This window comes from Dreissena polymorpha, chromosome 1 (assembly GCF_020536995.1).
Source record: "Dreissena polymorpha isolate Duluth1 chromosome 1, UMN_Dpol_1.0, whole genome shotgun sequence".
NCBI classification, from domain to species: Eukaryota; Metazoa; Mollusca; class Bivalvia; order Myida; family Dreissenidae; genus Dreissena; species Dreissena polymorpha.
In genome coordinates this window covers 148,527,846-148,544,052 of record NC_068355.1, presented here as the reverse complement: position 1 = coordinate 148,544,052, position 16,207 = coordinate 148,527,846, and the positions used below count along the sequence as shown (strand labels likewise).

At 35.9% G+C, this 16,207-nt stretch overlaps 2 protein-coding genes across 3 annotated transcripts in view; both read right to left on the bottom strand.

Moving 5' to 3' along the window:
• The window catches only part of LOC127855479 (TBC1 domain family member 10B-like), a 66,594-nt gene extending 52,786 nt beyond the window's left edge, over positions 1 to 13,808 (bottom strand). Inside the window, exon 1 of one of the 2 annotated variants that reach the window (XM_052391111.1) lies at positions 13,602 to 13,808. The gene's annotated coding sequence lies outside the window, so the exon portion shown is untranslated. The remainder of the gene's footprint in view (positions 1 to 13,601) is intronic. The other variant, XM_052391122.1, reaches the window with a different exon arrangement.
• On the bottom strand, positions 1,928 to 5,108 carry LOC127857302 (filamentous hemagglutinin-like). The gene is made up of 3 exons (XM_052393740.1): positions 5,097 to 5,108; positions 3,839 to 4,033; positions 1,928 to 3,226 (listed from the first exon to the last, which is right to left on the bottom strand). Exons 1-3 carry the CDS (start codon positions 5,106 to 5,108, stop codon positions 1,928 to 1,930), a joined length of 1,506 nt encoding a protein of 501 aa, XP_052249700.1.
• Positions 13,809 to 16,207: the final 2,399 nt, after the last annotated feature.

The following is a 16,207-nucleotide window of genomic DNA, read 5'->3' as shown; positions in this document are numbered from 1 at the left end:
GCACAGCCACCGTAAGAGAGTCATTCACGCGTTTTAAATGTAAATGTACAAAAGAAAATCATATACTACATGTAGATATTACATGTATGTGCACATGTATGCGTTCTTAAATTCGGACAGTACGCTAAGTCAGAAACGTAAATAAAGCGTTTAGATGATCAATACTATTGACTCTTATAGTGTTAATCAATGCCATTGCCCTTATAAACAACAAATACAGAGTTTCAAAGAAATCAAGAGAGTATTAAATCATTTATTTACTTGTGTCCGATTTTAAGTACTGTTCGAATTTACGTATTGCATCCGTAACACAGGGCTCACACTGGGCTCAAATTTTAGGGAGAAGTGACTTCTCCCTGGACACTGATTTAGGGAGAAGTGAGGAGACTCTAGGGAGAAGTGGACAGACTCGGACACAAGGGTTTGCATGTAGGGCATTACAACACACATATATGTGTATCACATTTTTGAAGTATACCACTGTAGTACACATAATTATATTCCTTTGTGTATCTTAATTTTCCAGCAGTTCTAATTAACCAAGTAATAATAGACACGACAGATAAATAACTAAAATTTTACAAGTTCTATATTCAATTTATTTTGATGTAAATATCATATTATACAGACTAAAGTATTTCAAAGATAATAATAATAAAAAATGTAATATGTTTATGAAGCAGTAGATAACATAAGATTAATAAAACAGACCAGATAAATATTCATGTTTGAAATATGACATTTAACATACACTACGCATCCCGCGATTTTTGCCTAAATCACTGACACGCGGTGGACATTATTTATTTTGGGTGAAAATTCACTGCGATTTCGCGCGGAATATCACCCAGTGTCACCCGCAATCGGGCTTGATCATCGTGAATGTTATCAAAATGATCTCCGCGGTGATTCACCGCGATTCACTGTGATTCACCGTGTTCACAGTGGAACGCAGTGAATTTTTTTTTAATACGTTATGAAATAATTTACAAAAGGATGGGTCGATTCAAATGCTATTTACATAGTCTACTACTTTGCAACATGTTTCCATCTCCAAAGGAAGAGTATTCAATTCGGCTAAACTCTGTATTAATTTTTGCTTTTGGATTACTACAATGTAAGAACGTCGGTTATTCTAGCCAAACGACAGAAATGTATATGCAAATACACATATTATAATTATTAATTGATCGCAAGAAACATTTATTTCTGAATTAATAAATAATCAGAACTGAATAATAATATACATACGTCGAATTGTTTACACATGCGATATAATTTTCTGCACATTTTGCCTTACATTCTTTTGCAGATAGTAGTACATGTAAGTTGCGTATGAAAATGGCACAGTTTTGCTTGTTCGCCAGTTTATATGAACTGAGTTATTCTAACAATCGTTATGTTTTATTTTAAATGTTTGTTTGATGTTTGCTTCGTATGCACTCGTTAAAACTTCCCGGATATTTCATGCCGAGTGACGAATAATAAATCAATTATAAAACGTGTGGTAATTTTTATTCGGCTTATTATTTTGTTCATGTAGAACATAAACAAATACTTTTTCTGTTCTTGATAAATTACATACAAGAGATGTGTATATATGTATATGTATGCACATGACGCATTTGAAGCATAAATTTAATTGGTAACACAGTTTTCAGTTCAGATGCACATTTTTAATGCATTAATAAACTAAAAAAATGCAAGCATTATATACATGTATTTACAGTTGTCTGTTCCACAACCTGTATTAGTGGCATCTTTGTTATTGGAAAGAACACTACTAACATTTAGAGGTGATACAATATATATATATATAAATTATTATTTACAGTTATATCAACTTAGCAACATTAGCAGTAATATAGGTTGTTATGGAACGAGATTATGTACACATTTATACATTAAACAAAATGAACAGTTGTTTTCACATGTCTATCTCATTCGTCATTGCAGCAGGTTCCCTTGCTGGGCGACGTAGTAGTTCATTCATTTTGACGATGCCTTCGTGTCCCCAATTCTGTTCGTCGCTCATGCTTGGGAAGTGACGAATTACATACGTTCTTATGGCGACCTTCCTCCGAGGGCTCAGTGCCTGTTTTTTGTCCCTGCCGCCACCATGGTAGTTGTAGTGGAGCCTCACGTTGGCGGCAGTGAACAGTTCAGGATACAGCCGTTTTGTCAGGCGAGCAGCGAAATTACCCGGGCCATGGGAAGCTTGTCGAATCATCCTTACCTCCTCGTCTGAAAGTAAGGCATGACCGGCAATAGCCTCACTTTCAGGACGAGGAGGATATGTGGGCTGCGAAGCTGTGGGTTGTGCATATGTGGGGTGCACATATGTGGGCTGCACATATGTGGGCTGCGCATTTGTGGCCTGTGCAGCGATGGGCTGTGCCACCGTGGGCTGCACTATCGTTGGCTGCGCTACTGTAGGCTGTGTTGTTGAAGTAACTGAATAATTGTACAAGCCCATGACAATGGACGACATCAGGTCTTTCATTGAGGCCATTTCCTGCAGCAGCGTCGCGTAACCTCTGGTCAAGAACTCGACCTGCCGCCGGAGCTTTTCCTGATCTCGCAAATCGGTCTTTTGCATTTCAATCATCTGATTCAGGATCGACATCATTGATCCGGTTTGGGTCGGCCGCGTTGCCAGGAATGATGTCCGGGTTGGAGTTGGTGTCGTTGACAGATCCAACGATACTGCTGCTCCCGTGGGAGTGACAGATAGTGGCTCTGCTAACAGACTCATCCACGGCCCTAGAACCTCTCCCACAACAGTCTCTTCAACGGGAGGCGGCACATATGTCGCTCCAACAGGGAGTGGTGGAGGAACAACCTGCTCTGAAGTCGGTCCCATTGAATGAATGAACGTGCCTCCAGACATCCACGGCCTATGAACCTCTCCCACAACAGTCTTGTCAACGGGAGGCGGCACATATGTTGCTCCAACAGGGAGTGGTGGAGGAACAACATGCTCTGAGGTCGGTCCCACTGAAGGTGGAACGAACGTGCCTCCAGTTGAAGATGACGTCGCCTCTAACAATGGTTCCGGCGTTTCGGATACGCGAGAACCTGTACCAGGTGGCACAGAAATCGCTGCAAGTTGAACTGACTCCGTTGCCGCTGAGGAGGCTTCTTGCGCTGGTTCCTGGGTTACCGAGATAACGTTAGTATGAGGTCTCCGACTCAGAACTTGTGCCACAGGCTTGCCGGCGGCAGTCTAAAAACAAGAATGATGATTAGTATACCGATTTCTTGAACAACAATGATACAAATATATTTGTTATATGTGCGCATCCTATGACATTAACATGCGCAAGTACATTGTTTTGCGTTTTATTTCAACTGTATGCGACTTGTTTGTATGTGATATGTATTTGAAAATAAATCGTGATTATAATTGCTTTTTTATAATACTATCCTCTTGTTTATCTTATGTATGGTATGATGGGCCTTACGTGTGTATTGTGTGGCGCGTGGCGAACGACGCCTTACGAGAGGGGCCTTTTCACGTTTTGGGACAAAATTAAAAAAAGTTCTTTCATATTCACACAATTGCTTGTGTGTGTTATTGTTTTTTTTTACTAGAGATTTTTAAGTTCAATAGGTGTAGTTATATCGTGTGATACTATATATATAAATATAAAGCATTAATTGACAAACTTTTATATAGTTATGCCAAAATCTGTGAAAATGCCCCTTTAAAAAATTTAGTCAGTAATACTGTTACGGAAACCGGCATCGTTACAATGATTTCGATGCATTTTGTTTTTAATAAAAAGTGGACAAATCGGCTGGCTATTTGATAGGTAAATGTGAGGTTAATAATTACCTTTTGTCTCTTTTGAGGTTTAGAAATGTCATTTGTCGAAGGTTCTTTTCTTTTGTTGTTGTTTTCAAACTGTTGAAGGCATTCTGACAGTTTTTCTTTCATTTCGGCTTCTATACCTTCCGCGATAATCACGGCTTCATCTGCCGTCGATTTGGTCCTACCCCACTGGACTTGGTACGAACGACCCACTATCACCTGTAATAAAACATGCTGGGAAGTGTCAAAATTTATAAAGGTAATCTGCCACACATTATTGTGCGAAATACCCCAACTGAACGGGGTAGAGACGACCCACAATCACCAGCAATAAAATATACAAGTGAAGTGTCAAAATGATGTTATTTACGTTATCTGCAAGGCATTATCAGAAGTGCTCTTCTGAACGAACGACCCCAAACCACGGGCAATACAATATACAAGTTAAGTGTCAAATTTGCTATTGCTATTTATGTTGGTTCTCAGTTCTTGCGGTCTCAGACTTCTTGCAAGTGTTAAACGATATAGTATCAACTCATTCATTACGATTTTATAGCGACTTATTCAATTATTCCTTCTGTTTAAAATGGGAAAAGTGACGCATGATGCCAAATTAAAGATAATTGCTTTGTTCAAGTCCGGTGTTAAAGTAAAAGTCATTGTGAAAGAGTTGGAACTCACGGGTGTTGTTGTATCGCGACAAATTGTGTCATATTGGATAAAGCAATATGTTCACGGACAGTTTAATCCGGATGAGGTTATCCCTAAACCTAAGGCATTTCGGTCAGTGTCATATTGCGATTTGGAAATAGTGAAAAGTTCATTGCAGCGCAACTGCCATCAATCCAGCACGGATATTCACAGGGAATTAAAGAAAGATGGTGCTACTTTTTCCCTTAGTACTACTCGGAGATTAATTAAGGCAGCTGGATTTACTAATAGTAATCCGAGATATTCGCAGATGGTCAATACGCGGAACCTTCAACCGAGGATAGACTTTTGTCAGACTTTGATCGAATCAAACGATAGTTTAGATAACATCATTTTTACTGATGAAAGCTCTGTTCAGCTTCACAACAACAGAACGACAAGCTATAGACCTGAGGGATCTGCCCGCACGTCCATTCCCAAACCCAAACACCCGTTAAAAGTGCATGTGTGGGCAGGGATAAGCCGGAGAGGTACCACATCTATATTAATTTTCGACGGAATCATGGACAGCAAGTTCTTCACTGAACAAATTCTTGAAAAAACATTGCTTCCGTTTGTTAGGACAACTTACCCAGATGGACATAGGTTTCAGCAAGACAACGATCCGAAGCACAGATCGAACTTGTCAAAACGATTCATGGAAGAGAATGGTATTAATTGGTGGAACGTGTGGCCGTCCGGTAAGAATAATATGCGTTTATATGTTGTAGTTAGATACACACATTAACTTTTTCAACACGATCTAGAGCTATACTTACATGCAGGTGCTACTTTGTTTTAAGTTTCTGAATTTCGTCTCAAATGTGGCTAATTAGTCCTAATTAAACTGGTTTAAATGTGCACGCTTTACTAGAGATTATTCTTGAATTTTCGAAAGTGCGTCTTGTGCAACATTAAGTTGAGCTCAGATATTGATTGGAAAATATAATCGTGTCTAGACTCATTGGGGATCCAGAAAAAACATTACAGTTGAATTTGAGCGCGGCTCTGTGAAAATGGAGCTTAATGTTATTGCGTTCAATATCATCCTTATTCATCATAACGAACTTTACGCTTATATGGTATTTAAAGAATGTCCCACTTTAGAGAAAATCAAGTTTAGGTTGAAAGTGTCGACCCTGATTAGCCTCTGCGTACTGCACTGGCTAGTCTAGGACAACACTTTCCGCACGTGCTTTAAACCCTGTTCCCGAGTGCGCGACTCGTTTATTATCTCTATTTAATACAAGTGATGGTAGATACAAATTACATTATATCGAGCAAAGGGAACGTTAATGCTTAATCGATTAATTTTAAAACCATGCTTTCGCGACTAATTGTTTTATGGCAAATACTACCAAACCATAATCCATCTTTCAGTATTTCCTAGATCGTCAGTTCAATTTACTTTCAGTGCTAAATGTTATGTTATTAGCAAAACTGTTTTTAGTTTTGTCCTAAATACTATTGATGCATAAAACAGTTAGATGCTTTAATGTCGTTGATCCAAATGAAATACTTTAAATTATTTGCGTGACTTTGTCTCTACATAAAAATTCTGCTTGTTTGTTAATAAGGTCGTGTCTAATAATGAACCTTGGGGAATGCAATTGAAATTTTATCACGCCATTAGACTTTTATTAAGCTTGATTTGTTAAAAACAACGCCTAGCAATTTTTGCTGTTCAAATGAGTTATTGTGGTTTTGGTAAATGACAAGTTCGGTAAATTTGATTTATATACATGTAGTAAATGCCGTGGAGGTTTCGGTAAATCGGTATACATAGGAAATATCGCACCTTTAGTCGATAAGCGTGTACATTAATTGAGTTGTTTGGCACTAATATTAAATGTCAAGGCTTGCAACATTTTAATTTTCTAATCAAGGGAGGTAATTAATATATAAAAAGATTATCTTTAGGTCATGATTTTTTGTTTTTAATATATGTTTGTATACAATTAGTTGGAAAAACCTTAATTAACCCATTCATGCCTAGCGTCCTGGAAAAAAGGACACTGCAAACAGCGTAGACCCAGATGAGACGCCGCATGATGCGGCGTCTCATCTGGGTCTTCTCTGTATGCTTAAAGGAATTTCAGTAAGTATTATTCTAAATATAGAAATAAATATACTAGACATCCCTAATTTTGGAAATAAATTGATCCAATTTACAAGAATGGGAGAGTCCACTGGGCATAAATGGGTTAAAGTGTATCAGATAAAAATAATAATAATTTTATCCGATAAATTTTCCTTCTTTAATCATGTTTGTTATAAATATCTTATTTATAATATATTATCGTTATTTTTATGATTCTACAAGGATTGCATATATCAAGTATGAAATACACCACTCATTGTACGGATTCTAAATTAATATGCTTTAGTTTTTTCTGAAATTGCGACACCTTATTCTAAATTTATTCATATTAAATGAAACGCATTTTTGTTATGCCTTTTTGACTAGATCATATACACGGATTATTTATGCTACTATTTTTTTATTAACACCGCTAATAATATGTGAATCTAAACAGCAGCTATAAAAAATGACACTTACCATTCAACTTATAAACACACACGTATTGTTTTAAACACAAAGACCATAACTTGAATTGTCAATTTATTTTCTCAACTGCGGATATTTACCACACATAATTAATTGTTTTCTACACAGACTCGATACATGCTATTTTTTGTATAAGGAAATTAGAATGTGAATGCGAGTAATATTGTTTGCTGGTACAATATATTGAAATATTCACAACACTATATAATATGCTAATAGTTTTGTGCATGGATCATACTTAATTAATTTATGGTAATTATTTTATATTCAATGTTCACTAAATACTTTTCAGTGTTTTGAATTATCTGGATTAAATGTAATGTCACACATAGAATGATTTCTCTTAACTTTCGCAAATATCAATCATGAGCGAATCTCGAATTAACAAGCTACCAGCGCTGTGGTTTATTCCATATTGCGTCATGTAGTTTATTGTTATTTGGGTGGGTGCTTATCAGCGGATATATCTTAACTGGCTAATGAGAGTCACAGTGTGGTATCAGATAATAACTTAGACCTCCTGCAATTAAATCAACTTTGAGTAATAAACATTGATCGCTATCAGACTAGGATGTCGCACTAACTCCTACGCTGCCCCTTTTTATCTACACACGCTCTTATTTTGGTATCATATACATGTAACGGATGTTTCAATTAATCCATTCACAATAGACAATCACATAATCGATAAATCCCCGCCATATTGGCTATCACGTGACTGAAGAATTTGGCAGATTACAGCGCAATCATAGTGAACTCCCGCTTTATTCCAATAAACAGTATATACTTTATGACTCCGCATAGTAGGATCGAAAACAATATTTTCGATATTTGCTTACAATTTCGTGAAAGTTTACCACCAACGAAGAATTTCATTAAGTATGTTTTTTTTGGCTCCAGAAAGTCCTGATCTTAATCCAATCGAGTTCGTTTGGAATCAGATGAAACGATTCGTGGCAAAGGAAGGTCCGCGAACAAAAGATGAACTGCAAGCGAGTCTCAATAACTTCTGGGAAAAAGAAATGACGGTCGAACAATGCAACAGATACATCGACCACTGTTTTAAAGTGGCTCCAGTTTGCGTCGCAATGAAGGGCAAGGCGACAGGGGACATTCCTAGCAGATTGTTTAGTGAGCGGTCAAGGGGGAAAAGTTTCCACCACTTCGCAAATCTGTTAAGTACAGACGAAATGCAACGAAAATTGACAAGCCTAAATGTAGTTTAAAAAACAGCGACATAAAACTGTTAAGATTTACGGTTGGCAAAGCACGAGTTACAGTAATGAAATAATACATCTAATTATAAAATTAAAGTGACAATGGTAACAAAGCCCTGATACAAACGAAGTGCATGGCGGATATTAAATGGCTGTTTAAGTTAGATGAAATTTTTTCGTAATATCAATTACCCCCATTGTTGTCAAACGTATTTTCTTTTACGATGCCGTTCGTGTCCTATAGTAGCATTACAACTTTTTTTACGGATTACGTTGTTTTAATCAACCGAAAACTTGTTTGCGTACATTTCTCATAAATTGTGAAATACAATTATTAACTCAGAGATAATCAGTTTTGAAATGAGCAATTAAACACCGGGATACAGCACAGGCTCACATATTGTTAAGATACATCAAAACAATTATTTATTTAATGAGTCTTATTATGAACCCCTGTTTTGCGACATTTTAATTTATATAATATATAGATATTTAAGTACATAAATGTGAAACGGACAAATAAATGAGGGTGTAATACTGTTCATGCCTCTTTGATTGCATAATATAATTCGTTTAGGGTCCAAGTTTTAGCTGTTTTTGTATAGGATATCGTATTAGTGGTTTAAGTATTACTAAAGGATTGGTAAAATTCTTAATAGTGACTATAACGAATCACAAAGTTTTACGTCAAGGTGTGCTTGTTAGCAAGACAGAACAACTTTTTTTAAGCGCAAAGGATTGATAAAAATTGTCATCGGCAGTATTCGATACTTTACAACATACATATTTAGTACAATGATATACTGATGAAACAAACAAATAATGAGGGATGTATTCGGTGACTACTATGTGTTTAAATAGTAGTTATTATACAAAATAACCATAACGGCACATCAAATATATAATTATATATAGGTGTACATGATTGTTCTTAACAACATAACGCATATATAAAACAATATGTTCAGCAGTAATTACATTATCATAATTGAGACACATGGGATTATCAGTTCTACGATACAAGTTGCAAAACAACGTAGTACTTACTTCGCTCCTAATGTCGTCGGTCTTCACGTGTCCACGATTTCGTATCATGAAGGTCCCATCGCAATGAAACTTCACTAAGAAATGAGTCACTTGACGGGTTAGTGTCCTCAACGCCATTTTATTCACAATAACTTAAAAATCCAATATTCACGCGGTGAAACTATATAAAATCCAATATGAACACTAAACACTATTATACTCCATATAGCGAATAAAACAGAAGATAAACTGATGGTTTGGCCTGGATAACCCTCGAGTTATATAGCGTCCATTTTTCGTACGAACTGAGTTAATGAAACGATGGTAATTATTTGTTAATTATGATCTGTTTGATGTACTTTGATTTATTCTAGTGTAAAAGGTGTTGAGATTATAATTGTTTAAGGTGTGATATTTGTGTGTAGCTTATATTTCTTGTCACCGACTGAGTAATCGAAAAAAATAAACTCAATAAATTGCATTGGTTATTCTCTTCTCTATGATGTCTTTTGATCTATTCTAGTGTAAACAAAGCATGCTAACATTATATAACTTTTTTTCGCAGTTTGTTAATTTACAATAAAACCGCCATATGTAATTGGACCCAACATCAATTAAAAACACACTAGTAAAATGTTGAGATTATAACTGTTCAGGTATGAAATTCTCGTGAACAGTTAATTATCATCACTGTTTGACATTAACTTGAGTAATCGAACATAACAAAAGTTTTATAATCACCATAGTATACAACATAATTACATATAGGACAATATATCTACAAAGACAATTATTATCATCTTGTAACTTTAATACATAATTTTATACAGTTTATGCATTTCAATCAGAGATTATATGACATGCAGACGTTATTGATATTACAATTCTTTTTGTGCCCATGCATCATTACTAAAACAACATATACTTTATTATCCACAGAATTGTATTACTACCATCGTCGGATGGAAACTTTGTATAATGGTCACCTTTGTACCCTGAAACAGCAATTTCATCAAAATTATTACACGCAACCAATAAATATATATTTATATTTATTATTTATATTACAAACGTTCATGCACATATGTTACTTTCAAAAGGAATGTGTTAATGATTATAATATAAACATGCTGCATAATAACTCATAATCTTTATATAACCACTACTAATAATGCACATTTAATAAATACAGATTCAAATCTTTATTGAACCTGTACACAAACAATAAACAAACAGTGCAAAAATGCATGCAGAAATATTCCTAGTTTAACAAGCAGAACTAATTGCGATACGCATAAAGAACAATTTCGGCAGTCGGCATGAAATATCCGAACATGTCAAAGTCCTTATAAAAAGCAGCGAACAAAGCATGACAATTGTTAGATTAACTCATCAATTAATATAAGCTGGCGAAAATGCTGATCTGTGCGCATATACTTGCCATTCTTATGCAACTTTCATCTACATGTATCTGCAAACGAATGTGTAAAGCTTAGGGGACATGCAAAATTACATTTATTGTCCTTAACATGACGGCATTCTGGATTTTTATGGTTACTTATATGCTGCCCAAAAGACAGACAATTGTTATTTCAACAATTAAAAATCCTGTTTGGGTGGGTATAAGGATTTCGACAATCAGAAAGTGTTTATTAAATGTCATACATTTTCGCGATCGTCAATAATGTTGATACATGAACATGTACATTTTTGTAAGTTGGAATTTTAATCTAGTAGTCACTGCGAATCACGGCGATATCGCGGTGTTTCGCAGTGTTTCTACAGCTGATCTTTATCGCAAGATGGTCGCAGTGAAATCAACGCGAATCACCCGTATGAGTGTTTTCGCTGTGAATCACCGGGATTTGCCACGTTGGCCCAAACGCAGTGATGGGTGATCTAGGCAAAAATCGCGGGATGCGTAGTGTATGCTTTCTTAATAATTATTTGTTATTTTTTATAGTCTTTCCAATTTCAATTTCATGTGAATACAATTTGAAATATGATAAACCACACCGTCTGCATCACCCCATCTGTATTCTTCATTCTATTTCTTCTTTAAAGAACTTCGAAATTAAATTATAATCGATGAAAAAATAATGTATCCGAAAACTACAGTCCGAAAAATTGTACGTGTTACGCACATGAAACAAATTGTGCATATCCTTTGACAGCAAAAAAATGAAAATCGGAAACCTAGCAAATACGTAATAAATATACAATTTAATTGACATATTGCTTTACAATAGCATAGTTTGTGGGTAAAAAACAAATTTAATATCACCTTTTAATTTCAAACGATAATATGCAGAAATGTGTAACATCATCGACATAGATCTAATTATTTAATTATCATCCTTTTGTTAATTCAGATCGATAGTCGGTAGAAATGTAAAGTGATCAACTTAGAAATAATTTTTTCATTGTGAGGCTCCTTTTTTTTTGTTTATCTTTAAATACAACGTTTGCCATCGGCCGCTATAGTGTTGGCAGACGACAATATCAACTGTGTATTTCCAAGTATACAGGGTCTGCGCATGAATGACCCAATATAATGTGTGAGCGAACTCAATGTTGATTGGCCAGCTACCATGTGACTTGAATGCTGACTTCACATATATCGATCGCTGATTAGATAAGTTCAGAGGTTGGGAGAATCGAGGCAGGGTTTACCTCAAATTACCTGTAGCTCAATTGCGACACACTCCAGGCTGCGACAGTGTGTATTGGAAAATTGAGTCAGACCTCATCAAGAAAACCGGATGTAAACAAATTCCGATAAGAGGGAGACTGGAAGTCGCTTTTTATCTACAATTTCTTAAATTTTAGGCGACGTTTGGCGTAAGAAAGCGACTTAGTCGCTCACATCGCCCCCTAGCGCGAGCCCTGTAACACCCTATGTTACGACACTTCTGTGCAGTCAGTATACAATAGAATAATTGTTTCAATAATGAAGGAACTGATACAGCGTAACGGTAACGATACAGCTTGTTTAAATTATATTTTATTAAGAGGAAATGTCAATGCAAAATAATTCGCGAGATACCCCGGTACTTCAGTTGAAAGTCACTACGAAACTTTTAATGGAAATTAATTGATTTCAATGAGGTACCCACTACAAAAATTTTATTTACAAATAAATACAATTTGTAACCTAAAATAGCTGTACACGACGCGTGCAAACCGTGTCAGGTGATTTACGCATGATGCAATACAACGGTCCTGATTGGGAGCTCAGTATTTCATCATATCTTAAAATAGAATCATATGCCGAAATTCATTTGACACTTTCGCAAATTTCAAACGTTTGTGTTTATGGCTCTTATCGTCTATATTACCCACCCATAATTTGGTTTTAAAAATATATATCGGGCATATATGGGATTATCAAGTAATGGATACAGATGGGAAAAGTTGCATGTATGCAATCGAGACAGTTGACACGTATGTATCGGGTAATCCAGAGACTCAGGATAATACAATTACTACAATCAGTTATGAGTTCTCCATGGCTTCAAACTGTTAATTGAATAATCAAACACTCAATTAACACTCCTCCAGGTGCAGAATCCTACAGCTAGGTGCGAACGTGGTTTTTTTAATATGCGGCCTTTAAAAAAGACAGAAAAACTGTTGTGTGCATGGGTGTGAAATACATATCACTTTTAAATCAAAGGGATCAATACAATACGTTTATTTTCAATTATTTTATTTTTAGCGAACACGATGAACACTGCGGTAGATATTATGGGTCCCCGGTGATTCGAGGTGTTTGCCTTAGCGCCAACGGCCCCCGCGATATTTGATCTGAACACACATCGCCGGTTCATATTGGTAAGCGAACACAGTGAGATGAACACTGCGGCGAGTAGTGTTTGTTTAAGTACACGGTGCCTGTACTGTATAATATATGGTCACATTAACACATTTTTTGAGTAATGAATGTATTAAAAGTTTTTTTCATAAAATTATTACTAAATTAATTATATATTATCATATACAAGTGAAATATTATTTGTAATAAACCAATAGTTTTTCTATATCTATTATTTTGATTAAATTCTTTTTTCATTTTGTATCACTTCTAATTTTATATTTTTATTTCTTTTAAACTACCCTCATAGGCCCATAAGAAAAAAAACATCATTTTCAATATAAAATAAAAGTGCAAACGTTTCCATCCCAAAATATCAACATTTTGGGGTGGAAACGTCTGGGAAGGAAACGTCTTGGGAGGAAACAGTTTGAGGTGGAACTGGAAACGTCTGACATTTGTCATACTTACTGCTGTTGTATTTATTAATGGTAATCCGGACAGAATTCACTTTATCAGATCATATTCACATTCATTCTTTATAATTATTGTTTAAACATTGTTTCGTGTGAAGCAAATATTATTGCGTAAATTATTTTCAACGCTCCAAATAATCTTGACTATTATTTTTGTCTGTCAAAGATAACCCCGGAAGTAAACATACGGAAACGTTTACTGCGCATGCATATACAAAGTGTTAACGAATTAAAGTTTTTGGAAATACGCTCAAGTTGAGTAAGTAAAAGATGGACGTTTGCGTCCGTTATTCTCGAGAGAAAATGGAATAATGTTCCTTTACTATTTTACAGTAGGTTTATTGTGCAGCGTGTATTGTTGCGGTAAAGACCGACTGGTGGTGGCAGTCTCTGTCGCATCTAACCTATATAAAGACCGAAACTGAGAGTAGCTCACCATATACGATTTTTTTTGATTCAACGGTTGTCTATCTGATGCACATTGTCCAACCCCATCTGAGACAAGGCTGACGCAGAAGAGTGGATGTGCTGGATGTGAAGTGTCGTCAGTGATGGTAGATCATGGATGTGTGAACTTGATGGTAACTAACTCATAATTGTTGATGGTGATGTGGGGTGGTTCGGCATGATGAGTCATGGACAACGGTCCAACAGTCTCTGTAGTTCTGTTTCGGTGTGGGTGCCCAGAGCATCATCATCTGCAAACAGCAAGTCCCTGATTATTGGGTGTCACCTTTCGAACTTTGCTCTTTTTCTTGTGTTGATCCATGTTATATAGACTGCCGTCTGACCGGGTGTGGATGATGTCCAACAAGACAATTGCCAAGCAATATATGTCACCTACCGGCTCCACCATTGTCAGAAAAAAATAAATAATAATTGTTGCCAAAGCAACCAGAATTTTTTACGTATGAACAAAATGAAATGACGCGCATACTGTCATTATTGTCATCTATCCATGTTTAAAGTTTCATGAAAAAATATGAACTTTTAAAGTTATCACACGATCCAGAAAAGTGTGACAGACTCACAGACTGACGGACACACGAACACACAGAGCGCAAACCATAAGTCCCCTCCCGTGAAACCGGTACAAAAAAGCACATGATTATGTCGTTATTCCGACGCTGCCAGAAGCCAGTCTCGTGTTCGCTCGTTAATAGTTTCGGATATCGTGGCGGGAAATTAATATGGAATATATTGTCACACAAAAATAACAATACTATTGTCAAGCAATATGGTCCCCTACCGGTGAAAATCCATCATAGTCAGATTATTTTTTTATTTGTTGCCATAGCAACCAGAATTTCGACGTAGGAACAAAATGAAATGACGTGCATAATCTCCATATTGCCATCTATCCATGTTTCAAGTTTCATGAAAAAATATGAAGAACTTTTAAAGTTATCGCAGGATCCAGAAAAGTGTGACGGACAGACTGACTGACTGACACACAGAGCGCAAACCATAATGCCCCTCCGGTTTCACCGGTAGGGGACAATAACGAGCATTTTGAATCTCGCTTTGTTATCAGACTACATCTAACGTTGATTCGGCTATTACTATACCGAACACTGATTTTTTATGGTTTAACTTTATTTTACGAAATATTTTGCAAAATATTCGTTGATGTTGAGTATTTATGTTACTTTAAGCAATTAACTTCTTTGAAATGAAAAATGTCACTCTGAATATCGTTGCTTAGTCGAACATTATGAACTCTATCGGACCCGATTACTTTCGTGTACAACTGACGCAATAAATGGTATTCATACTTCAGGGTGCAGGATCAACGGAGTTTTCAGGATTTACACATAGGGTGGAAAGAATGTAAACACAACGTTAAGCACTTTATTTTTGCAAATAACTTAAGTTATTGAAATACCTTAGCAAATATCTTTTGTGAATAGAAGATCGTTTTTCTTGCAGATTGTGCCGATATCTTAAGATTAAAGAATAAATCATTGAATACGTCTGAAATCGGTGCGAACATTTCACGTTGCGTACTGCATAACTGTATTTACATTAATACAGTATAGATCGAAATTTTGGCCAGTAACACATCTTTATTAAAGGGGCCGTCCAACAGATTTTGGAATGTATTGAAGCTTGTGATTAAATGCTTAAAATGCTTTATATTGATAAATTTAAACATTTGAAACAAAAATCTCCAGTGAAAAAACAAGAATACAATTTAAAAATAGGAAAAGAGTAACCCTCAACAGGGCTCGAACCACTGACCCCTGGTTTCCTGGAGTAAAAAACCTCCTGCCTAGACCACTCGACCATCCACGCTCATGTTTAGAACGAATGTTGTTTTTTTTTAGCTATATGAGCAATCCTCGTAGTTTCCCAAAATATCGTTTCGCATCGATACGACGCTTTATCTGTTGGGCGACCCCTTGAAATAAAGTGACTATGATGTATTTCACATTGCCATAAGCAGCATAAAAACTGTCTTTTTTATGTCGAAATTCTTCAGAAAAAAAATGTTTAAAAAGTTATTTGAAATAAAGCATCACTTACTGTTTTGTTTACATCCAATAAAGTTTAACTGGAAACCCCACAAAGGCACTTGATCCTGCAACATGTATACTTGTA